The following is a 26,893-nucleotide window of genomic DNA, read 5'->3' as shown; positions in this document are numbered from 1 at the left end:
GCCGCCGTCGACCGCCCCGGAAGCCTCGCGTCGAAGGAAGAACTCGGCTGTGGCGATGTAAACAGGAGCGGGCGCTGAGGGACGCGCCGTACGAGCCCGCGGGGAAGGAGAAGGCGCGGAGTCCCTCGTTCCTGGCCGCCGCCGCCGCCGCCATCATGGGGAAGTCTTTCGCCAACTTCATGTGTAAGAAGGACTTCCACCCTGCCTCCAAATCCAATATCAAAAAGGTGAGGCTCCCTCTCCCCCTAACCCCATGAGGTAGCCGGCAGAGGGTCTTTTCCAAGTATGTTTTCTCTCCGCCTGCCGCCCCAGGGGGAAAATATATTATATATGTGTCCAAAAAGCTTCTTCCGGATCTCTCAAAATCGTGCTTTCCGGAGCTGTTCCGCTGTGGCTCGTTTGGGACACTGGCCGTTTTTGTGCTGCTGTTTTTTTTAAGTTATTTGGTTATATTGTTTCTGTTTGAAGGCCTGTATATTTACCTTATGTTAAATGGGGCATATACGTTTTCCAAGTATAAAGAAATCATTCCTCCCCGCGTTGTACAAGTATGAGCTGGAAGTCTGCCCCTTTAGCCCTGTCTTTAATTTTAGCCATTTTGTTTACGAAGCGGACAGAGTGATAATGGTGGAGGGAGAAGACTAAGCAATTTCATTAAAATCTCTTTTAATATGTTAAACTTGCTTCTTTCCTTTTCGTATCTCGATTGCCTGTCATGTTGTATCACTCCTGTGCTGGAAGATCTGCACTGGGTAGACACCCAATCCAAAGTGCTCATTCTTACCTTTTAAGGCCCTTAGAGGTTTGGGGCCAGGGTACCTGAAAGATTATCTCCCCCTATACTATGCATCCCACCAGTTATCATCTGCTGGTCAAGCCCTGCTCTGCGCCTCTGCCTTCACAGGTGAGGTGGGTGGTGACTAGAGACAGGGCATTTTCTGTGGTGGCATCTCACCTTCCGAATACGCTCCCCCTTGATGCTTGCCTGCCACCTATTTTACTTTCAGGTGCCAAGTTAAAACCCAGGCTTTTAAGTAAGGGTTTTATCTTAGCTTTCTGATGATCTGCTGCTGACTTATGGATAGTTTTTATGCTGCTTATGTGTAATGGCATGTTTTTAATGGCTTTTTTAAAATACTGTGGTTTCTAATTGTAAGCTGCCCGGAGCAGGATTCTGAAGAGGCAGCATAGAATATTCTAATAAATAAATATTCCCTAGCACTACAGTAAAAAGAAACAAAACTATAGATAGATTTTTTTTCATTGGCCAGAATGAAAACCAATCTAAAAAATAAAGGACAATTTTTATCTAATTACATTGTAAAAGTCCTTTTAAACAGAGCCATGTACCCAGATCCTTAGATAAGAGTAGGTGCAAGCTCTGTTCAGCAGGCACAAATAGCGTGGATACGCCAGTGTTTCTTTCACAGAAAAAAGGGAGGTGTGACCACCATGTCTGCAAATTCCCCTGAGAACTCTGATTGGGATAGATCTTCCAAACATGTGTACACAGCTATTTAAAGATATGAATATGTCATTTCCCATTTCTGTGAGTGCCTACAGCAATTCCATCTGCTGAATAAAGGATGGAGGCAGGTGAAGTCTTTGGTTATGTTTGGAGGAGGAAAAAGGATAAGAAGTGTTAGGCCCACTGCGGGGAGAGGAAAGTGAGACTTTAACAAGTGATAAAGAGAGGGCAGAACAGCTTGATAGGCTATGGCTGGTTTCACACTGCTTACCAGCCATGGAACAAATCCCTACAAACTCTCCAGTGCTTGATCTTCCTGTGATACTCAGTGATAGATTCTAGTTCTTCTCCTCACACGCATACACCTCCCAGCATATAAGTGCAGAAATTGTTTTGAATTAATGACTCCACTAATGTTGGATTCCATTTTCACAGTGAATTACAAGTACTGCTTCACTAGTGAGCCCAAATTTCACAAGCTTTCATCTGATAATTCTCCCAAGCAACCCCTATATTAAGTGAAACTTTTACAGCTGAGTGGTACAATTTTATTTTAAAGTTAAATATCCAGACCTGTATTGATCAGATACCCAGAACTGCATAGCTATTAAATGTGGCTGCACTGCAGTTGCTTTTCATATGTACAAAAAGTCATGTGATATTTGCTGCTATGATTCTGTTTTTCCTAATGTTTTCAACAATGTTTGTCTTTCTTACTTCCATAGTATGCTGAATGAGCATGTTTGTAGCAAACTTGTCACTGTGTCCCCGACATCTCCTGCTAAGACTTTTAATAGCTGCTTTAGATATACCATTATATAGTTAAGGGATTTTTGCCTCAGTTTGCCTTTAAAATTAATATCAACTGCTATTTTGGTGTTCTTTCATCTGCTTTGGCATAGTATGTTTGGTCTTAAAACAATCTGAAGTCTTTGGTATTCTGCACAACCTAACTGACAAGGAGTTAGAAATAAATATGTTTGGAGAATAGTACCAATGGATTGTCTTATCCTTGGTCATTGTTTTCAGAGTAGAGAGTGGTGCTCAGAGGCACAGGTTTCATGCCTTTCATACAGAAGGTTGTGAGTTCAGTCCCTGGCATCTCCATTTAAAATGATACTTGGTAACAAAGGCAAGGAAAATGCCTTCTCTGCTTAAGACCCTGGAGAACCACTGCCAGTCAGATAAGGCAATACTTAACTAGATGGACTAGTATTGTGATGGTATAAGGCAGATCCCCTCATTCATGCTTTTCTTACTCATTTGCCTGATCGTGAAAATAGGTTGACAGGATCTATAATGAGGTGGCTCCTCCGTGGATCCTCTTTTTAAAAATTGGTGAGACATTGTCTGCCTACCAGTGGTCTAATAAGTTACATATTTTATTTGAAATATTGATAATTTTGCATTTGAGTTCTTAAAGAACACTCAGGTAAATGCAGTCTAGCACTGGCAATTTACTTTTAATTTTTAGTTAATCTTAACACTTTATTGTTATATGACAAAGAAGACCTACCCCCAAAATAATATGAGTCCAGTAGCACCTTAAAAACCAAAAAAAATTCCAGGTTATAAGCTTTTGTGAGTCAAAATTCACTTCATCAGATACCAGCAAAGGGAGTTTTGTCTCATGAAAGCGTATACCATGGAAAATGTCACTAGTCTTTAAGGTGCTCCTGGATTGAAATTTTGTTCTACTACAACCAACTAACGTGAGTGCCCACCAGAACCTATACCTAAAATCACGTGCATCTTACTGTGCAGGTGAGAATGTTAAATTAGTCATTATCATCTTGATCCTAAAAATACTTACTTGTAAATGAGGCCCACAGAAGTGAATGGTGTCATCATAAGCCATTTCTAGACATGTAAACACAGCCGAAACTGCCTTACGCTGAGTCAGGCCACGGATTCATCTGTATTGTTTACTCTGACTGGCAGCAGCTCGCTGGGGTGTCACACTGAGAGGTCTTTTACATCACCAACTGAATATGAAACGCCAGAGGCTGGACCTGAAATTTTCTGCAAGCAAAGGAGGTACTAAGCAATAGCCACTCTCTGAAGTGAATTTCAGACAAAGTGGAATGGTCTGAATTCCACTCTAGGATGTGAAAAAATGGTCAGAACCCCTATTATACAATTTACATTATAACCGTATTATGTAGGTGCCTGTGTTTTTTCATAATTTATTTGGACAACGGGATTTCAGTACACAATGGGAGACAGTCATAAAGGAATGTTGTTTAAATGACATTTGTTCTGATTAGGTATGGATGGCAGAACAGAAGATATCTTACGACAAGAAGAAACAAGAAGAGTTAATGCAACAATACCTTAAAGAGCAGGAATCTTACGACAACAGGTGAGATACGGCTTCCTACCATCACAAGGAGGGTAGGAAGCTGGCTGGCACCCTTTTATGATGTCTGGATGCAGCTGCAGCTGAGAAAGCTGCTCCCTCTGGTTTCTAACTTTCGTAGATGGAGCCATCAGATCTTGGGCAGGAAACAGCTGGGTGCCTCACCAGCATGCCTGGATTCAGCTCAGTTGAGAATTTCCTCCCCAGGGAACAGACAGGACTGTGAAGCAGAAACTATTGAGCTTGCAACCCAGGTGCTGTCATGTGCTGTGCCACTAAGCTGATGCACAGTGCAATCTTAAGTAGAGTTACACCCTTCTAAGTCAATTGAAGTCAGCGGGCTTAAAAGAGTATAACTTGGCATAGGATTCCATTGTGAGACACCTGGAACCACCACTGTCACTGGTGAAAGAGGAGGGGAGTTTCATCAAGCTCCCACCTGTGGAGATCCTAATGGACACCAATCCTTGATCCGCCTAACTCCACTGTGCAAGTTGTCATCCATTGTGTTCTCAGATTGGTTTGTGTACCTGATGTTTTGGGGACAGGCTTCTGTTTGCCATGTTGCTATCATTGAGGCTACACTAGCGGCACATGTCCCTTCTTGTGGGCATCTGTGCAGCATGGGTAGATCAATGAAAATCTACCCCCAATGCAATTGTGGATCTGTTTGATGGATCCAACTGAGTAAATCTCTAATCCCAAGGACTGCTGCTAAAAATTGCTAACATACAGACACACACGGCTGAAGTCTGTGAAACCAACAGTTATGTATACTGAGCTGCCTTAAAACCTCACAAGTGGACTTCCAGGCCATCTGGAGGCAAAGCTGTTGATTGCCAAAATGGGTAACAGAACAGGAATTCTGTGGTGCTTTTGTTGCTCGCTGCATCTTTCCTTATTAGACCTGTGGGACTGGTGAATTTGGTTGGTGTAGGCAGGCGGGAAGTAGGTGTTCTGTAACTGTTTTGTGCAAAACAGTTAATTAGCTGAAATGGGTAATGGACTGTGGATTTTGTGGTGCATTGCATCAGTCCTTATTTGTCCCACATGACCAGTCAGTTTGATTGGCATGGAGCAATTGGAAGTTGGTATTCCAGCCCCAATTTGTGCAAAACTGTAAACTGTAAATAGAATGTAGATGAACACATGATACTGCCTGGTACTGAATCAGACGGTTGCTTTATAGAGGTCAATACTGTCTCTCATCCTGGCAGCGCCCCCCCCCCCCCCACAAAGTCTCAAGTTGAAGTCTTTTGCATCACCTATTACCTCACTTGTTTAACTGGAGGTACGAGTGATTGAACCTGGGACTTTATGCACACAAAGCAGGTGCTCTGCCACGGAGCTATGACCCCTTTTGCAGATTATGCTCATTTATTCAATCCTTATTAGTTTAATGGGAGCTGTGTGTTTGGTTGGCATGGGCCAATCATCGTGGCTATTCCAGACCCTTTCCCCACAACACCATAAAATGCCTGTAATCGGTACTGGAATGTGGAGTCTGGTAGAAATATTCTGGTTCTTTGCATCACTCCCATGTAGTACTGTATGATATGTTAGTTTGGTTGGTTTGGCTACCTTAAAACCTAAAAAGAGACAGAAAAAAGCTTTTACATTATGGACTTTTAAAAAGGCTGTTCCTTGTTTGGTTATACGTGGTAGCCTCTTCCTGGTGGTGGTGGAGAGTGCCCTCAAGTCATAGCTGACTTATGGTGACCCCTGGTAGGGTTTTCATGGCAAGAGACTATCAGAGGTGGTTTACCATTGCCTGCCTCTGCAACCCTTGTCTTCATTGGAGGTCTCCCATCTAAGTACCAACCAAGGCCAACCCTGCTTAGCTTCTGAGATCTGACAAGATTAGGCTCACCTGGGCTATCCAGGTCAGGGCAGCCTCTTCCTAAGAATTAAAAATTCTAATACTGACTGACAACTGTAGAAAAAATCTGCAAATACACAAGCACTCTTTGTCGATGTCTCTGAAAGTAACATCTGTTGAATTGCTGCTGGCTTCCTACCTTTGACACCTCCTCTGGATCTTGTCAGAATTATTTGTATATATTTATTAGAAATATTTATTTTAAAATAACTTCAATATCCAATACATGGTTGTTATGTTTCTTGTGATATATCTTTGTTTTTTTTCCAATATAGATTGCTTATGGGCGATGAACGTGTGAAGAATGGTCTCAATTTTATGTATGAGGCACCACCAGGAGCAAAGAAGGGTAATTGTTACTGTCTAATGGTTTATATGGTATTTATTGAGTTTTGTGTTGAAAGAATAACACCAGTAAAAACTTCTAAGACCTTTTTTTAACAGCAACATTAATTTTTCTTTCCTTAATATGATAGCAAATATTTATTATATTAACGAAGGAGGCAGCTTTGAGGATTAGGGGGTGTGCATAGGAAAAAAATTCAGTAAATTCTGTTGAGTAATACTGAACTGGAAAAAAAATGGTATTCTCTGAATACTGAATTGATTTTCTAGTTCGGTTCAGTATTACAGAGCAAATTCGGTAAAATTCGGCCATTATTTCCTATGGAAAACTCAGTTCAGGTTTATCCAGTGGTCGGGGGTGTGTGTGTGTCATTTTTTTTACTGAATTTCATCAAATTTGCCAGGTATCTACTCCTGACTTTCCTCTAAAGACCTCCCCCTCCCAAGTTTCATAAAGATTGAGTTTGAGGTGCTATTTTATGCCCTCCCAAAGAAAGTGCCTTCAGCCACCTCCAATTTCCATTATTCCCTATGGCCAGGTTGCCATGGCCAGAGGCACACTCTCAAATGCAAGCTCCGCACCAGACAGTCCAACAGAACCAAAATGACACCCTCCAAAATAACCCCAACACCCCCTGACCAGACACTCTCCATTGTTTCCTACGATGAGTACTTTTCCAAGTTCTTTCCCAGGGGCACATACACACAGGGCAAGGATGCCGCAGCCAAAGCAAGCTCCCAAATACAAGCTCATCTCTGGGGGAACCCCACAGAACCAAACTGAGCCCCCCCCCCAAACCCCAGTGCCTTCTGACCAGGGCTGAACAGCTACTCTCCATTGTTCCCTATGAGAACCAACATCACACCAGAGAATCACCCAAAGCAAACTGAAGCAAAGGACAGCCTTGCAACTAAAAGCAAACTGAAGCAAGGGCATGGAATCCCCCAAGAACCAAAGTAAAGCAAGGAGATCAACTTCACACCAGAGAATCACATCCATTCCATTCAAACCAAACTGAAGCAAGGGACAGTCTTGCAACTTAGCCCAACAAAACCGGTGTCACTCACAGCTGCCAGTCACTGGGTTCAGCCAGTGGGAGAACACAACCCTCTCAGAATACCCAAAGTACACCAAACACCACTAGGTAATTTAAGCTAACTGCAAGCATCCCTGCAAACACCACCACCCCAGAAGAAGACCAACCAACAACAATTAAACACCAAAACTAAACCAACCCAAATTGCACAGCCCTATTGAGGATTTTTTATAACTGAAAACACTTCAGAAATCACTTAGCTGCATTTGAATTCAGAAATTGTATTCTGTATCTAGATTTGATATTGCATAGATAGCTTTTATAAAGTGATAAATCTCTACCACCAGTAGAGGATTCCTGTCAATATGTAGGCCATTCATATTTTCCTGAAGCAAGAAAAGTGTTATTGTTAGTCATTAAATGTTAGCAAATAGCACCAACTATGTGTAAAAAATCCATCATAACTCTAGAGCCTTGCTGCAAGTGTCATAAAAGGAGAGCTCAGTGGAGCTTTGAACACAGCTATTTTTGCAGTTACGTGGCTGAATTGTTCTTTTGTTGCTGTAAAATAATACTGAAGATTTCCTATTTACCAGTTATGACAATGGTGTTGCAGTTCCACTGACCATCTTTTTCAAATTTAATGGAGTCACTATATTGCTTCCAATTCAGAATAAGCTGCAGATTTAGTATCTCGTGGCCCAGCCTGTGGATAGCTGTAAGTTATTCCTGGAAAAAGAAGTTTCAGCACCTTATGTTTGCTTCAGCACAGGTTGGGCCAACTTGCTTAGATGCCCATACAATACTGCCTGTGCATTTGTGCCCCCAGCAGCATAATGCCCCTTTCCAAGCACAGATCAGTCCCCGGCATCAGTGCAACAGGATGAGTTTTCCCTCCCCATTCATACTGAGACCTTTGCCATAGCATCTTATAGAACTGAATAAATGAATAAATATCGTTCCTTCTGTATTATAGCCAAGATTTGGATATTAATTTTACAGTGCAATCCTAGGCAGGATTATTCCAGTCTAAGGCAACTGAAATCAACGGACTGGAGTAACTCTACAAAGGATAGCACTTGTTAGGCCTAGTTCACAAACGCAGACAAATGAAGTGGCCAAGACCCAAGGATCACATTTTAGAATGTTCCTACATGTTTAAAAAAAAAAAAAACTTCCCGCAAGTAGAAAACCAGCCAGCAAGCAATCAGAGCAAGTAGAACTTTTCTGAATGTTTAGCTTTTTATTTGCCTGGATTTTTTTTACATGAAGGGACTTTTAAACCTGGAATCAACCATCAGTCCAGTCCACTGCCTCAGGTCTTTGCCATTTCATACTTCTATATCAACCAGGCCTCAATTATGATCCTAAGTATTAAACCACTACAAATAAATAATGACTTTCTAAAAAACAATAACCATTTCAGTCGGTAAGTTAAGTCCTGTATGACATGCCAAATGATTAAATGCTATCTGAAACACTGATATGTATACATTATCCTGTTCATCTAATAATGTGTCTTCTCTTTCCCCCCATGCATCACTGGCTAATTAAAGAAGAGACCAAAGAGGTAATTTTTAAATGTAATTCCTTATATTTTAACAGTCTGATTTTCAAACTGGGATTTTATTTTTTGAACTTGCCTTAAATTTTTTTTTACTCCTTTTAGCAAGAAGGAGAAACAGAGTACAAATTCGAATGGCAGAAGGTAGCTCCACGTGAAAAGTAAGAATTATTATTTTATTACTTGGATAATCTCATTTGTAGAATGTATTTTCATGCCTGTGTGCACTTTCTCATGTGTGCGCGCTCACACATGCATTCATGTGTGAGTGAGTTCATCCTTGGTGTTCTATAGAGTGAGAAAAATTTCTTAGTGAAATGCTGCATTTCTTATTTTAATTACAGAAAAATACATATTTCAAATAATATTTTTACTAGTTGTTTCTTCAAACTTAGATCATTTGAATACAAAGGCTCCAATATCTGATTTTAATAACATAAAAAACTCATAAATTTGGGGAGAAAGTAAACAAGAAAAAATGGAGAGAGAGAGAGAGAGAATTTCATTATCTTTCATTATTTTCATTATATTGGAGTACAAAGGCTCCAGTATCTGATTTTAATAACATAAAAACCTCATAAATTTGGGGAGAAAGTAAACAAGAAAAAACGGGGAGAGAGAGAAAGTCTTTCTCATATATATATATATATATATATATATATATATATATATATATATATATATATATATATATATATATATATATATATATATAGTTACTTATATTGTATCCCAATACTTATATTGGGATACTTATATCCCAATACTTATATCCCAATACTTATATATATATATATATAGTTACTTATATTGTATCCCAATGGAACCAAAGCATGGGTAGCATATTCTTGTGAGAATATACATGTTCTTGTTTTCTTATATTTAATAGATATGCTAAGGATGACATGAATATTAGAGATCAGCCATTTGGTATCCAGGTAAGTTTTGTATTTTTTTTTTACTCCTTGTTTTTAGTTGTATTTCAGATATTTGTTGATGAACAAGGTATTCTACTGGGCTTTAAATTATGCAATAATGTTATAGGATGGAAGTGTTTAAATTAAAACTGTGCCAATAATGATTATTTTCTAGGTGCGGAATGTGAGGTGCATTAAATGTCACAAGTGGGGCCATGTGAATACAGACCGAGAATGTCCTTTGTTTGGTCTTTCTGGGATTAATGCAAGCTCTGTTTCCAATGAAGGATCAGGTAGGTGTAATTTAGTAATATTTTGAAATCCTGTTTCAGAGCTGTGTGAATGATATAGTTTCATGGACAGGCCAATAGTTTAGTTAGAAAATAAGATTTTTGGATTTCATATGGCTGTCTTTTGTCACTTTAAGATTTCCACGGCTACTTTGTGGCAGTGTCTAAGCCATAACGTTGGATATAGTTATTTGACTGTTGCCGCTGTAGATCAGGTTGCTCTGCAGAAGCCTTTTGGTGTCTTTTTTTCAAAAGGAATCCCTGTCTGGTTGATAAATTGACAGCTGTTATGGACTATCGAAGCCAGTTAATTCCATGCTGCATGCTGGGGCAGTCTGGAGTGCCCCAATAGGGGCTGAAGTGTGCCTGGAACAATTAAGCTAATCTCTATCTGCATTAGCTTCCAACCCCCACCCATGCATGCTAATGGATAACCCCAATACTTGAGGACTACATTACGCCTCCAAATCTAAGCACCCTGAGTTTCACGAAAAGAATTTGTGTGGCACTACTAATACTTTCACTCAGTATCTTGATTCTTGTGGTGGCATTCAAAATCAGAAGAGTGGGGGAATGAGGGTGGCCTGGCAAGTTCTTGACCATCATGGGAGGCCTGCAAAATGTTCCCCATCAGAAAATGCCTCCAGCCTGAGCCAGATGCACCTTCTTTAGTATTAGTTTTATGATGTCCAGCTTAATGGCCAGTTTGTCACTGTCCCTTCTTACGCTCAGTAATCTTTAACTTCAGTTATGTCTCTGCCTCTGATTGGTATTAGTGTTACAGCTGGTTATTGCATCGCCTAGATAGCTTGTAAAGAGCAACTGTGTATGTTTCTGGTCTCGTTCTCATGCTGTATGTGCTTCCTTGACTTGCTCAAAGATTGCCGGAAAAGTGCAGATTGAGCCTCTTCAACCAACCTCTGTGACTGGTTGGTGTACTTATCTTTCAGCAGCTTTAGAACAATGCCCGTATCAGTCCTATAGTAGTCATCTTGTGCTACTTTTCCCCCTTTCCATGATGAGGTTTATCTGCTTTTCCAAACCATTTTGTAAGCTATATTTTAGGAAGTTGGCAGCTCTTCCTAGAGACTACTCTACATCTGATTCCTCCTTTTAAAATTTTGCTGAAGTATGTGAGCAAATACCAACCATTTGCAGTCTCAGATCTGTTTGTCATGACGACTCAACACCTCTGCTTTGTGATCTAGCTGTCAGAGTGCAGATATAGGCCTGGGACGTACAGGCTCAGATCCCTGTTCTGCTGTCAATTCACTTAGTGGTCTTCAGCACTGCCGGCTATTGCAGTTCCTCATTTGTACAATGGGGGAACCCTATCTGACAAGGCTGTCGACAAGGACAAAGAGGATAAATATTGTAGAGCAGTTTTCTATATTAATGATGTGTAGTAGTGGGGAAGGAGATAACACCATCCCAGTTTTGAGTTACTTGCCAGAGCAGTGATTTTCAGGCTTGGGGTTGTAAGCTTCTGTTGGGCCAAAGGCATTCTCTTGGTGGGTTTAGTGAGGAAGACACCTGTACAGTTGTTCCAGTCACCATCAACTGGGAATATTATTGACATTTGGGGCATTCCGTATACTGTATAGACTGGTTAGCCATTTGTTTCCAGGCTGGTTCTTACTTTTAAGGCCCCAAATGGCTTGGGGGCCAAAGTACCTGAAGATCCATCTCTTCCTGTACTTCCCGGTCTGCCAGTTAGGACCTGCTTCTCAAGTCCTGCTTTTGTATCCCACTTTTGGAGTTGAGGCAGGGAGGGCACTTTGCCTCTGGAATGCCCTCCCCCGTGAGGCTTCCTGGCACTTGCTTCATTGTCTTTGAGGCACAAGGCCAAACCATACCTTTGTAAACCATTTCTTTACCTAGAGGGGTTATCTTACCAGCTTTTTAAATGGTCCGCTTCTGTTTAGGGATAGTTTTGGTTCTGTTTATGTCCGAAGGCTTGTTTTTATGTTGTTATGGGATTTTAATTGGAAGCCATTTTGAGCACAGCTCTAAAGTGGTGGCATGGAAATCTCCTAAATAGATAACACCAGGAAGAAGAAGAGGGTTGCCAGTCTGTGCCTCCAAGCTCTGGATTCCTCTCTCAAGTCTTTCCTGAAGCCTCAGTGAAGCTGCCCTGCCACATTGGTGGGGTGGAGTATTGGACTGGGATCTGGGCGACCCGGGTTCTGCCGTGGAAGCTCGCTGGGGGACCTTGGGCCAGTTGCAAACTCTGAACGTAACCTTCATCACAGAGTTTGTTGTGAGGAGAAAATGAAGGCGAAGAAAATGAAGCAAGCTCCTTTGGGTCCCCACTGGGGAGAAGGGCAGGGTATAAGGAAAGTAAATAAAAAAAATTGTTTTGAAGTCAGCATTTGGATTTTGTATTAGTCTTTTTAGGTAGCTTTGATATCACCCCAAGAATAAAATGCTAGAATATGTTAAAATACATTTAACTTGAGTAATTTCTATAAGACTGAGACGACTGTGTTTTTAATTTTTTTTAAAAAAATGAAAACAAACATTTATGTTGCTGCCATGGCTTGCGTTGTTTTAGGTACTCACAGAGCCTAACTTCAACTGGACTACTTTCAGGCTATTGCACAAAGAAGTGAAATGCCAGTTGGACGTTGGTGCTTGCATAGGATTGTAAATCTCTGTCAAAAGTAGTTGATTAGTGCAGTGTGGCATTCCTTGCTAAATAGTATTGGAAACTCTGTTGTGGAATTTCCAGCAAAAATAAATCCTGTTGTCTAGATTTGCCCTGCTTGTTGTGCCTGTTCGAGAGGCAGGAAACCTAAACTTGACTGAACATTTTCCTGCCTGTATACTGAGAATGCAACTGCACGTTGCTCGTAGTTCTGTGATCTTTTTTCCTGACGATCGTTCCTTTGCCCATTTTCCCCCCACCAAAAATCATCCACCATTCCCCAAGCTGAATGCCCCTTCTTGTCCTCGCTTCCCCATCTCTCCTTTAAAACGATCACAGTGGTCTTCAGCATTTCAGGCTCAGGACCCACTCTTAACTGTGGGAAGCAACAAGGGGCCCACCGAGCTACAATTATGTGAAAAAGTTGCATGACCTCAGTGAAGTGAGAGGAGGAGGATGGGCCAGAGTCTCTGAACCTGTCTGTGCTTAAAGGGAATCCTTTCCACCACTGAACGGTCTTGCCTCGCTGTACTGCCTCTTCCTTCAACCCGCAGGCAAAGGGTACATGACACCCTTGCTTCCTGTGCATGCACACTAGCCGTGGGTCCTTCCAGTAAGCACTCAAAAAAGAAAACACAGCAGCTCAGTAAAGGCTCGCAGCCAAGTAGGTGGGACTTCTTGATCCACTGGAGGGGTCCCAACCCATGGGTTGAAGACCACTGCACTTGCAGTAAGTTTCTGCCAGAGGAAATCTCTATGGAATAGAGTTGCAGGACGTAAACAGGTAAAGTATATCAGCTATCTCCATTTAAGAGAAGAACAGGAAGATGGGGATTTTTTTTGTAGTTGGTTTTTATTCATTGTACATCAAAATTATAAATGTAAAGTGCGTGTGTCAGTCTCAATAGCATTTAAAGACTTAACAGATACGTTGCAGCATAGGCTCTTGTTTCCTCAAATGCACGAAGTGCTTTCCTAAGTATGTAAATAGATATGTGTGCATGGGTACAGAAAGAGAGTGCTTTGTGAAATGCTAGGGCAAAAGGACAAGCAGTAGATGAGACATCCTGTTTCCTTACAGAACACAGACAAATTTCAATAAAAGTGAGTATGAACTCTCTGGGGATAAATTGGAACAAGAAGACGGCTAGTATACCCTCTTCATCTTCTGCTCCAGGAATTAAGATACTCAGGCTGGAGCCAGCATTGTCAAGAACTTCGATGTTGTTACTGCAGAGGCTGAGGGTGAATGGCCTTACATACACCTGCATGGGGGTGGAAGTGCATGCCATGCCACTCCAGGATCAGATGACTAGTTCTTAAAGGTGCTGCAGCTGGTTATGGCAGGAAGTGCTTTGATGAGGTCCGTGTGGTTCTTGGCTTTATGCGGCAAGAGGGGAGAGCCCTCCGGTGCTTCAGCAGATTCTGGGGTAGGGGAGGTTGAGTCTCTGAGGAGGAAGACAGAGCTGTAATCCCCAGGCTAGAGAGCCAACCCAGTCTCCCAGGGCTTCCTTTGCATGTCACAGGGGGTTCCTGGGAGACTCTGAACTGCCTCCCCTTGGGGCAAGGGACTCAGCCTCCTCCCTGTCCAATTCTTCAGCCTCTGTCTAGTGAGGAGGACTCATCAATGCTCTGGTCCATAACACTGGTTGGACCATTACTTTCTGTAGTGAAAAGTCACTCCCCGTTGCTGTTCAGTCTTATTCTCCAGTGCCAGCTTCATTACTGAATTCTAACTCAGCAGCTTAGCCCTGGAGCTTCCCTTTGAAACATGCTTGTTTACGTACAGTGATGTTAAGGTCCACTGCAGAAAGTCCAGGGAGATTTTTGACATGCACTATAGAAATAAAAATTGATTCCCATGAGGCCAGCAGCACATCTAATAGGTAGATCTCCAAGCCCTGATGCAGAGAGTACTTAACAGAAGTGGACTGGGAAGTGAAAATGACCCTGGAGTATGCCAAGACGAGTGGGCCCCTAGCACTACAAGCCAGTGCTTCACTGGTCACTCAGCTCAGTGGTCAAAAATGGGCATTCCTTCACTGCTTGCTTCCTCCTGAAAACTCTCAGCAGAGCAGAGCAGGCCATCAGTTACCATGGCCAGTGAAGGGCCTGAGCCGATGCTCCTCCTGAGGTTCTGAGTTGCAGGAGCTCAGTTATGCTGGCTCCTGGCCCCCAGTGGCCTTCCACGCCAGTGGCCCTCCGGGAAATTTTCCTGAAAGTCAAATGGCCAGTTCACCTTTGGTGCTTTAATAGTTCTCTTCCACCAAGGTCATATAAATCTTTACCACTTCCTTGTTAATGCAGTAATATACAGAAATTAAAATATGGGGTTCTGTTGTAGCAAACACTGCTCACTTAACTGGCTTGATACTCTGTTCTCAGAGGAGAGCTTTTAATGGGCCACATTTTCAGACAGAGCCTTCATCTGTTTCTTGTAGAACTCAGAATGTAGTCCCCTTTATTGGTTTTCTGTCCATCTCCATGGCCCTTCTGTTGTCCCACCAGGGCAACTGGTTTTCCACTGTATGAAACAGGATGCTGGAATAGGTGGGCCGTTCTTTTGATCCAGTGGAGCACTCTTTTAACGGTTGTCTTTGGCACTAATACCATTGCCCTGATCCAGAGAAGAGGAGCCTCACTTCAAGACCGTAGTTATACACCTAGGAAGTGCCTCAGAATTTGTGTTCTCGCTTCTGCGTTTGGATGCAGAAGCCTATGACGACATTCTTGCATCCAGGATCAAAATTCATTGCCTTGGGCAGACTATTGTGCACTTCAGCTATGCACAATAGCCAAAGGATTAATGTGCAGAGCAGGGCTTCCACTATGAGAAATGCTCCATATGTAAGTAAGGATTACCCGCTGTGTATCCAAAACATCCCCCCAGTTCTAGAGGAATGAGTAACCCTACTTCTTTCGTGGAGCTCCATATACATATCAGAACCACTGGAGCGCAACCTGTATATCTGCCCCATCTACAAACATTCTGTTGATTTCACTGCTGATGCTTCATGTGGAAGATCCCCAGTAGGACTGTACCCATTCAGATAAAAGCCCATGTCCGGTGCTAATGAGTGCCTTGTTCTGTAAAAATGGGTGTCTATTTTTACAATGCGAGCAGCAGAGATCTACACAGTAGCGAACAGCAGAAAATAACAAGTACTCTGTCAGGCTTGGTTTCATTTTTTTTCTTTTGTATACAGACTGTAGTGCTAATCCAGTTGGTGATTTGATTTTTAAAAAAAATATATAATCTTTCCGCTTTCAAAAGTCTCCTATTGAATAATATATCTTGCTGGTGAATGGAGATTATTTTTGCAATAAGGCAATTTCACTGGATGTGGTTATCATGGGATAATCACACCCCTGGGGTACAGCCTTGTCTGTAATCTCCCAGGAGTGTAATTATTTCATGACAACTGTACCCCCCCTGGTGTTGCATTTATTTCCATTATGAAATCTTAGTTTGATATATAAAGTAACTTACTTTGATCACTGGAAGCTACATGGTAGTCTTAGAATGTTCCAGCTGCGAGGTTTACGGAGACCTGCTATAAGCTTTACTACTCCTTTTACAAAGTTAAATTAGGCAATCAGAATGCTTCTTTAGACTAAGCTGGTTTAGATTCCCCCCCTCCCCCTCGTTCTTAACTTTTCAGGTTCATAATCAAGGTAAGGTATGTGCAACATTCTATCATACTTACATGCAAAACTGTCAGTTTTGCATCCTTCTAAAGTGTAAGTTGGTCCAAAGTTGTTTTCCAGTTTCTAATACAAAGCTTTGTCTTTCTGTTGAGCTGTCCTGCATAAGAAGAGTTCTGGAGAAGCCAGATAGCTTTGATTCATCCAACATCAAAATAGATATTTCAGGAAATACGTGGCTGGCACCAAAAATGCTATCCGTGGTTTTCAGTTCTCAGTCTACAACATCTAAGGACCTTCCCTTGTAGGGTGATACCGTGACTTTCCACCTTTATCTGCCATCCTGCATATCCGTGACGAGGAGCAGAGCAAGGAAAGGCGGAACTTCATGGTGTCTCTTGTACTAAAGTAAGGTTGGACCATCATTGACGAGAGGGAGGAGGGAATTAGACCCAGAGTAGCCATGAATCTAGCCATCAGTTTAGCTTGAAATGAAGGGCTTGCTCATGATTACACCCCAGATCTATAACATACTTCCTTGCTTTCGGATGAAAATCCATTTGATTTCAGTGTAGCCTGTTTCCAAGTAAACATATTTAAGTTAAAAGTACGTGCTAGAACTACTTCCAAATGCAATCAGGAAATAAAATAAGGGGTTTCCAGTTCGTCGGTGGACATATGCCCTTGTGGTGTTATAGTGGATATAAAATGCAATACTGATGCAAAATTATCCCACTTGCAGTAGCTTCTGATAGCCTGTGGAAGACAGTCATTTTATATCGCTCACTCTGTTCTGAATATAAAATCCCAGATCCTCTATTTCTTTTCCCTAAGGTCCTTAAAAACATGGCTTATAGCAAATAGTAATCAAGCCTAATAAGTGGAAACAGAGCTGGAAGTTACACCAAGGGTCAACTAGTCCAACCTCCTGCATAGTGCAGGAAATTCACAGCTTCACCAGGTCCAGGCAAAAATTCTTAATTCTCCTCCTCTTCCCCATTCTCTCAGTGAGCACTCCTGTATGCAATGAAACTTCTAGGTGCCACGGCAACTCGGTGCCTGGGATTTGACGTGCCTTAGTATAGTCTCTCCCTTAGGATGGAGCTTGATCAAATAACTGGTAGCAAGCACCAATTTTAAGGTAATGTTTGTGGGAAAGACACTTTCTCATTGTAACTGCAACGTTGTCTTCATGCAGATAAAAAACTTTGTCCTAAACTTGAAAGAAACCTTTCTGCAGAGCCTGAAGGAGATACAGGCCTTCAGTTTCAAAAGAAATGGATACATTTTGAAACAGACATTTGTAATTTCCATGTCTCTTCTAGGAGTCTTATGAACCACAGTCAGCCTCTAGAGGGCAGCATGTTCACTGTGCATAGCAGAATCAACGGAGCAAAAATTCTGAGGCTAAACTTTAAACATAGCAGCAATATCTTTGGGTACTAGTAGCACTGAAAGAACCTGACATGCAGATTTCCATACACAGCAAACCTCTCTCTTCCTGGTGTACTCTACATCTTTTTTATTCATAAATTAGCATTTTTTGCTGAAATGATGGTGGTTACATCTGTCTTGCCCAATTTTGAAACTGCTGACCCACTAACATACCCTACATGTTATCTTTGGTGCTACTGTTTTTGGTGATGAAGGAGCTGGATTACACCTTCTGTATCAGCATGGAAACAGCAGCAGGAGTGGCTATGAATCAGTGACAGAGCAGCTGCTTTGCAGGCAGAAGACCCCTGGTTCAATTCCCATCAGCCCCCAGCTAAAAGGGTTCAGTGGGGTGACTTTTAAAGGCCTCTGCCTGAGACCTTGAACAAAGATGCTGCCAGTCAGAGTAGACAATACTGACCTTGATGGACCAATAGTCTGATTCTGTATAAAGCAAATTCCAGGTGTTCCATATGATGGGTTCCATCCCCACCCCATGCCCTGCAGCCTATCATCCAGGCTGCCACACTTGCTAGACAAATTTGACCCACCAAGCCTGACCTACTCCTCTGCCCTCTCCTTCCCTGTGGGTCAAACCCAGTCAGCATCCCTGCATTCCATCTAGTTCCAGGAACTGTTTCTTGACCTGGAAATCTCCTTGCAAGGTCTGTTGGAGCAACACTCTCTGTGATTCGTTTAAGGCCTTGCATATCACCGGGTTGCCTCTGATGTTTTATGCTATCAGCAATTCAAGGGCGCCATTTGAGGCAAAGACACTTCACAGCAAGGTTCACAGTCTTGCTCTTAGATACATTCAAGATAAAATTTCAAACAAGGTGTGTGTGTGTTTCATACTTCCTAGCCAGAAACCTGGGATGCTCTTGAAGAATAATCACTATTTGCCCCGTATTCTGTACTGTGGCCTGAGCTACAGTTTTATTTCACCAATTTCGACATACAGCACAGTGCGTAGGACTTCCAGATCCTGGTATTAGCCTCTTTAACACCACCTCTGTATGTTTCTGCCAAAAGATTGCCTTTTTCAGTTACATCAAAGGATCATTTTGTTCCCGTTTGCAAACTGCTGTTTATTTGGCATCAACTGACTCTGCATACCTAAAAGGACTTTCAAAAAAATGTTTCTTTAGAGGATTTGGGACATGCTGAGACATTTCATAGTTCAACAGCTTCCTTTAAAAAGCTTTAATGTTGTATAAGAGAAAAATGCATGAATCTTTGATATTCTCATTGGTCTGGCAATTAAAGTATGTATTAGTGCTAAATCAGTGTTTGATATATAAAAGCATGACAAAAAAACCCCCACCCCCATTTTGTACGCTCAGACATCATGCTGTTTAGCTCTACGCCAGGGAGAAAAAAATAAAGGTATATTACTTGCTCTAGGTTTGTACGGCGGTTAGGAAGGTGTTTATTGTGCTGAATTAGAAATGAACACTACTCCAGCCCCAAACCTGTCCCACTGAGGAAATCATACACAACAGCACCAACTTCTGAAGAGAGAGCCTGTGGTGGCAAATCAATAATCTTAAGTATGGTGTCAGGAAATGTTAAAAATCCAGAGTTCACCTTCCTTGTTCCTTGTTTGCAGGGAGTTAGTCTTTGCGTGATCCTAAAGCTGCAATCCTAATTTATTTGGATGTGAATTCCGCTGAAACGAATGGAAGCAGTTAGCAAGGGTATTAAGAGCGTATTACATGTTGAGTCTTGGAAATAGCACACGTGTCTGAATGTAATACTTCCCATATATTAGAGCCCTACAATTTTGCCATGGGCTTGCCGCCGCCACAGCCCCTGTCTCACACCACTAAAAGGCGTTACACTGAAATGTCCAGAAAGCCATTTGGAGGCTGATTATTGTTGGACAAGTACCGTACGTGCAGTGACTCCTTCTGGAGCAACAACTCCTTCCTCTCTCTCCTTAAGCACCTCCTGCTGCCACATTAATCACATCGCCATTCTCCAATGACTTTTATAAAGATGTTCCTCCAACCATGTACTAAAGGCATGTGCAGGGAATGGGGTGGCTTGAATCCTGACCCTTTCTTCCATTTCTTCAATACATCATCACAAAAATGAAGCATGTCCCTGTGGCGCTAGGCATTTTCTGTTTAGTATCTTGCATGGAGCAGGTTGTGCTTAGCCCTGGAGGAACATGTTTCTCAACAGAGGGCACACTGCAGGAACAATTACCTGTCTGTTTCCAGGCATAATCCAAGGCGCTGGTTCTTACTTTTTAAGGCTCTTAAAAAGCTTAGAGCCACAGTACCAGAAGAACCATGTCCTCCCATACTATCCATCCCTCCAGTTGAGATCTATCTGTCAAGGCCTGCTCTCTGTGCCCTACCCCCACCTTCAGAGGCAAGGTAGGTGGCAACTAGAGACAGGGCATTTCCTGTGGCATGCCCTTCCTCTTGAGGATTGCCTGCTACACTTTCTTTTACGTGCCGGGCTAAAACACACATTTTTTACTCAGGGTTTTAATTAGGAGGTTTTATCTTACCAGCTTTTTATGGATAGTTTTTTACATTGCTAATGGTTTGTTTTTATGCTGTTACCTTGTTTTAATTTCCGATGGGTAGCCATGTAGAACAGCAAGATCTGAGTCCAGCAGCACCTTAAACACTAAAATGATTTCCAGGGTATAAGCTTTTGAGAGTCAAGCTCCTTTTGTCAGATACTATATTTAATGAAGGGAGCTTGGTTCTTGAAAATGTATGCCTTGGAAGTCTTGTTGGTATTATTGTTTTAATTCTAAGCCATCTCAAGCAGGATTCTGAAGAGGTGGCATAGAAATACCCTAATTAAATAAATAGTGGAAGAAAGGGTTGGGAACCAAATAGTTTAGAGGAAGCAGTTTATGGAGACATACACACAATTTCCTGGAAGTTCTAGAATCATGTTTGATTGATAAGTGAATGTCAGAGGAAGTCCAATAGTGCAAGTAAAGCAGGCATTCCTATGAAAGCTGATGTTGCTGATCCACACAGTGCTCTCAGATTATAATTCTGAGCTGTAGGAGGCAGTGAGAGGCTTCTAAATACACCCCAGAGCAAAAGGATAGAGCCACTGCTATAATTTAAAATGGGGGGGGTCATTAAAGATGAATATATACAGATATGATAAGGAGCTGGGGCAGCCATATCCTGCTTTAAACCATGGTTTCAAATCCTAGATAACAAGTTCACACTGGTTAATATTAACCATAGTTAATGTTGATTCAGATGTGATAACAGGCGTAATGGTAGCAGAAGCCAGGGCTGGGAGGTGTGGGGGTTACGAAAGCGCAATAGAGTGAGCGTGAAATCCAACAGCCTGTATCCTGTCCATCAAGGAGAGAAACTGTTCCATTGGCAAAAACCCAAGGCTAAGCCAAGATTTGTGCTTCGTGATTTGGACCTATTTCCCAAGTCGTGGGCCGTGCATATTGGATACCAAAAAATGACATTGAGGCTAACATTTGAGAATCATGTAGGAACTTTGGGGAGGAAGTATTTTAAAAGGCATGCTTAATTATTTAAAAATACTTTAAAGCTTCTTAAAAGTATATTTTCACATCAGTGTCAGGAAGTGTTTAAAGCTGGCATGGGATTCCTAAGCTTTCTGTGTTTAAAGTTGGCCTGGGTTTCCTAAGCTTTCTGTATTTCTTGTACTTTTATCAAAAGCTTAAAGCTAGACAATACCTAAATATATTGTTTTCAACATGACAAAGTTACATAAGAAGAGAATCCCCTTGCACTTAAAGAAAAATGCAATTATTTTCTATTCTGAATCTCCAGACTGCTGTTTTAGAAAATCATATCTGATTATTTGCTCAGCAGAAGATTATTGAGTTGATTTAGCTGTGATTTTACTTAACAAAGCTTCAACTGAATTCCCACTGTGGAGTCCAAAAAAAGGTAGAGAGATATAAATGATACATTCAAACTGTGATTTTGGTGAACAGGGCCATCAATGCACCCCTCGGAGCTAATAGCGGAGATGAGAAACAGTGGGTTTGCACTGAAACAAAATGTACTGGGGAGAAACTTGACCGCAAATGATCCATCACAGGTAATGATCTTTTTATCAGTAAGCTGAAAATGTCTGTAAATCTAAATGTGATTGCTTGTGAATTGTTACTTAATGTTTCTGTAATATGCATATCCATAGGAAAGCTGAATAGATGGAGCAAGAGATGTGTATCCTGACACTTACTCTCCGTTTTCCACTTTGTGTGTGTGTGTGCGTGTGTTAGCCAGAGTGACAGATCTAAAATATTTTTCCCGACTCGTAGTTTAAGAAATGAAATGCCTCCTGTGGATTAGCAGCGCTTTAATATTTCCCAGAGAAAATGGTTCCAGTCTGCTTAGGGTAAGACACCGATGTCTTGCAGATGGGCTGCTCCCTCCTAGCACTTCCTGTTCCTTGCTGGGATTTAGCAGCCAGCTTCCAGGTGGAGAGTAGGATAGCCTAGGTTGGTTGTGCTTTCCAAGCTGCTTTCACCAGCTAGAGGAGCATTGCTGGAAGGCGCACTGCAGGACAGGCGCAAGACTTACGGATCCTTGACAGGATCGGCCTGGAGAAAAATGAAGTCCTGTCCCTTTAATGGGAGTTTAATGGATTGTTATTTACCAGGAGATGTTCTTTATGCTTCAGCTGCCCATTTCCACACCTTAAAGCTCTGTTAAAGAGACAGGGCTTTTTTTTTCTTCCAGGGCAGCTAATAGCCTTAACCTGGGATAGCTCAGGGGTTTACCTGAGCGCAGGAGGCCACAGTTGCCAATTAGGTCCTTAATTTATCTCCCTGCAGTTCTGCAGGTACTTTTTATGTTCTCCTGCTGGGACCCCCAATCTCAGAAGTGATCCTGGCTGAGAAAAAAGAAGTTGAGAGGCTACAGGGGTGTAACAACTCCTCTGATATCCATTTTGCTTTTGAGATCAAGACTCCTGCCTCTGCTGCCTCTTCTTTTGACTAGAGCAGTTCCATGTTTAAAGCATTCCGAACTGCTGTCATCCAGTCTTAGGGGGCTTCTTTCTCAATAAACCTACATAACAATGGCAGCTGAATTGCCGGTACTGGGGGTTGGCAGGTTATCTTGTTCCTTGGCATGGCATTGGACTCCTCCACAGTATGCTGTAATGCCCTGCTTCAGTTCAGGGGCTTAAGATCCTGCCACCAGCCTAATTCGTACAGATGAACCCGTTCCAATGTTACCCGCTGGCAGAAGTCTCAGCCTAGTACTAGCCCTTGGCTGCATCCCACCTCTGCCCTTTACCAGAAAGAGAAAACAACTGCAATGCAGGATGGATCAAGAGGGGTTTTTCTTCTTTTCTCCTGTGGTAAAGAGAAGAGCTATTTGAGACCCAAACGATCTGCCAGAGATTTCTCCACGGCATGCAAGCATCTGAATAGGATTCGTGCTAATTTTGCTCATGTCGTGTATTAATCACTTTTGTATAAAAACTCATGTTCAACAGAATAGACAAAAAACAAGTTGAGAAAGCCTGTACTAACTTTAAAAGCTTTGAAAATGAAAACGTTGAAAACTGAAAGCAGCGAGTAACTCTCTTCAACTGGCAAATTTTTGCGTAACATTTATAAGGCTGAATCTGACCAGGTGAAAAAAAAAATCCCCTCTAAGCCCTGAAAAAGGTACGCTGGGGATCAAGAGGCCTGCAGGGGCAAAGGCTGTGGGGGAACGAGGGCTGCAGTAAAAAGGGGAATTAAGTGAGACTGAGTAAAAAAGCCAGCTGGATCTAACATACAGTTTTCTGTTGAGTCGCATTGATTTTTCTATTAGTGTGGTGGTGCCTCATGTATATTGATGCTTACCCTTTGTCCTCCCTGAAGGAGCTATTTGGAGAAATGGATTTCAAGCACCTCGTTCAACCTGAATCCCTTCTTTGCAACATTCTGGCAATTTATTTCTCCCCAAAGCCCCCCATTTTATTCTCACATCGTCTTAAAAGAACAAACATATTAATGCAGATGGTTGCTGTAATGTTCAGTGCAGCTTCCCCCCCCCCCCCCCAAATTCATAACTCACAGCAAAATCTTTCCTTTCCTCTTTATAGGAATTTGTTGCAAGTGAAGGAGAAGATGACCCAGAAGTGGAATTTTTAAAATCCTTGACGACTAAGCAAAAACAAAAACTTTTGAGGTAAGTGCATCGCTAGCAAAGAACACCATTTCTGTTTGTAACAGATTACACAAAGCTGTTGTTGCAGAGCCAGTGTAGTGTGGTGGTTACTGTTGCACTACGATCTGGCAGACGCAGGTTCAAATCCTCTCTCTGCCACAGAACCTTGCTGGATGACCTTGGGCCAGACACGCTCTCAGCCTAACCTAGCTCACAGGGCGGTTGTGAGGATAAAATGGAGGAGAGGAAAGGGATGTTGATGATAACAATAATAATAACAACAACAACATTCGATTTATATACCGCCCTTCAGGACAACTTCATGCCCACTCAGAGTGGTTTACAAAGTATGTTACCATTATCCCCACATCAAAACACCCTGTGAGGTGGGTGGGGCTGAGAGAGCTCCAGAGAGCTGTGACTAGCCCAAGGTCACCCAGCGGGCTTCAAGTGGAGGAGTGGGGAATCAAACCCGGCTCTGCAGATTAGAGTCCTGCACTCTTAACCACTACACCAAACTGGATATAAGCCACATTGAGTCACTGTTGAGGAGAAAGACAGGGTATAAATGAAATAAGTAAATAACTAACTAAATTCTGTTTCTACTGGAATGCTAATGTAGATTATCTTAACAGTGGTTGATTCCGCCCACATTGGATAATGCACTTCCAATCCTCTTTAAAGATAATTTGGAACTGAATTTTTCGTGTGTGAAACAAAAAGTCCACTTCAAAACGATTGCTAAAGTGCATTGAAAGTGCATTTTCCAATGTGTGCGGAATCAGCCCCCGACAGAGTTCCCATTAAGGTTGAAGGATTTAGGCTGAAATTCTGAAATCTTTTCCCCCAATTACCAGGAGAACTTTGCAAGCAAAATGTGCTATCATTTGTGTCAGTGGAGACGGGGCATTTATTTCTGGTTCTCCCATGTGACTACAGTACCCCGTCGTATGGCACATATTGCTTGTGAAGCTCTGCCGATCCTCAGAGAAGATTTCTGAGACCAATGGGCTGGCCGCAGGAAAGCGGGGGAAGATCTGCTGCGTGGATTCTTCTGCTGGATACAACCCATTGGCTTAGAGCCAGCAGTGTGCAAGTGGAAACACAGTTGTGCTTGCACAGGATCTTGTGCAATAAGTAGCACCAATATTGTAGTGCACAGAAATTGGTTGCACAACATTTTACAAAAGCGGAAATGCAAGAGAAGATACAGTAAGTTTGACTTAGTGCAAACAGCTACTGTAGTCTTTTTTTTTCTTGTATTTTCTGCAGTATCTCTAATATATGTAGAAAGTTTGTGCTGGATACAACCTTTTCATGCCCTGACCTGGATAGCCCAGGTGAGCCTGATCTCGTCAAATCTCAGAAGCTAAGCAGGGTCGGCCTTGGTTAGTAATTGGATGGGAGACCTCCAACAAAGACCAGGGTTGCAGAGCCAGGCAATGGCAAACCACCTCGGATAGTCTCTTGCTATGGAAACCCTGCCACTGGCCACCATAAGTCAGCTATGACTTGAGGGCACTCTCTACTCCACAGCCTTTTCATAGCAACGGCTATCAAAGGAACTCTTGTAAATAATGTTCATTGGATGCCTTTTACAGTTAAAAGATAATTTTCCCCTTAATTTTATAGCATATGGAAGGATTTATTATTAGTAGATCTAATGTTAACTTGCTCTTTACAAATATAATCACTAATAGAACGATTTTTTAAGTGCTCTGCACTCCCATGCCTCTCTAGGGAAAAAACATCAGTAAAGACCATATAATAAAACCTATTGCTTGCAATCTTATGCACATTTACATGGGAGTAAGCTCCACAGAATAAAGTTGAATTTACTTCTAAGTAGGCATGCCTAGTATTGCAGTCTTACTCAGTAATGACTTGAAGCGTCTAAATATAAACAAAGACATTATTTTCTTCGTAAACTAAAATAAAAGTAAAAGTTATTTAGGGAATGCTTACATCCTTTAGTCTGTTTTCTGGTGAATTTTTAAATTAGTCTGCTGGTTCCAGTATTAAAGTTTTGATCTCAGATATCTTTTTCTTGTTTTCCTCTTTTGCGGAACATAGGATAGCAATTGAATTATTTTTATAGTAAGATCAGGTTATCTTTAAAAAGCTTGATTTGGTCAGTTTGGGAGGCCAGATGGGTATTTTAAAAAGTAATTACTCAATGTCTGGACTGTATTGTGTATTATCTGCTTAATTGCCGACCTGCAAGAGACACAATGGTGGCACTCGATTGTTAAAAAAATCTCTCACTCCTTAATTGCACTACATTTTCTGTGTTCACAATTAAAGGAAACTGGATCGCCTGGAGAAGAAAAAGAAGAAGAAGAAGAAAGATCGGAAGAAGAAAAAGCAGCAGAAGAGAAAAAGCAAAACTAAACACAGGAAACATAAGAGCAGCTCCTCTTCCACATCCTCCAGTGAGACTTCAGTAAGCAGCAGCAGTGGCGAGACCGACAGCCCAGATAAAGCAGCACAAAAGAAGATGGATTCTAAGGCAAGGAAAAAAGGCACGTTTTCAGAGGCTGGCAGCAGTGATTCTGAAGGGAAGGCAAAGACGAAGGAGAAACTTTACGAAGAGCGCTCTAGCAGTCATGGTAACAAGGACAAAGATAGGGAGAAGTGTAGACTTTTAAAGCAAGACAGTTCTGGGAAGAACAACAAATGGAGCTCCTGGGAGGGCAGAAGAAAGCCCCGGAGCAGATCCAATAGCACAGACGAGAGAAGGGAATCTGAAAGTCACGGGAGCACAAGCAGAAGCCGTGAGGAGAGGAGCAGGAGAGGTTCTCACGCAAGACACAGGAGCCGCAGCCCCCAGGCAAAGCAGCACGGGAGAGACAAAACCCAAAGCCACAGCTCAGGCCGAGCCAGAGAGGAGCGCAGACACAGGGACTACGAGAGAGAGGAGCCTGTGGAAATGGAGCAGAGAGAGAGAAGTCGGAGCCGAGAGAGGAAAAAATAGATCATGTGGGAGGCAGATGCAACCTCTCCTCGCTTCTGTTCTCCTTTTGTTGTCGAACACCTTTAGTAAGGGCTGCTGGCACTCGTTCTAATGAATTGGTTGTTTTCCATGCAGTGTCACACGCCTGCTTCCAGTAGCCCTATATGTTTTATATGAAGGCTGTCAACAAAACAACAAAAGTTTTTCAACCCGAA

General features: G+C 42.1%; 1 protein-coding gene across 1 annotated transcript; it reads left to right on the top strand.

Moving 5' to 3' along the window:
* Positions 1 to 26,893, top strand: CIR1 (corepressor interacting with RBPJ, CIR1). The gene is made up of 10 exons (XM_054971558.1): positions 1 to 227; positions 3,736 to 3,830; positions 5,982 to 6,055; positions 8,645 to 8,658; positions 8,758 to 8,813; positions 9,542 to 9,590; positions 9,745 to 9,862; positions 21,550 to 21,656; positions 23,661 to 23,746; positions 26,030 to 26,893. The coding sequence occupies exons 1-10, from the start codon at positions 156 to 158 to the stop codon at positions 26,697 to 26,699; spliced, it is 1,341 nt and encodes a 446-aa protein (XP_054827533.1). The 5' UTR covers positions 1 to 155; the 3' UTR covers positions 26,700 to 26,893.

Source organism: Eublepharis macularius, chromosome 2 (assembly GCF_028583425.1).
Source record: "Eublepharis macularius isolate TG4126 chromosome 2, MPM_Emac_v1.0, whole genome shotgun sequence".
NCBI lineage: Eukaryota > Metazoa > Chordata > Lepidosauria > Squamata > Eublepharidae > Eublepharis > Eublepharis macularius.
The sequence above is the reverse complement of the archived record's forward strand: the minus strand, read 5'-3'. Positions and strand labels throughout refer to the sequence as shown.

Coding starts and splice junctions, on each gene's coding strand:
- CIR1 (XM_054971558.1), top strand. CDS start 156: ATGGGGAAGTCTTTCGCCAACTTCATGTGTAAGAAGGACTTCCACCCT. Junction 9,591..9,744: donor ATCAGCCATTTGGTATCCAG/GTAAGTTTTGTA, acceptor ATTATTTTCTAG/GTGCGGAATGTGAGGTGCAT. Junction 23,747..26,029: donor CAAAAACAAAAACTTTTGAG/GTAAGTGCATCG, acceptor TCACAATTAAAG/GAAACTGGATCGCCTGGAGA.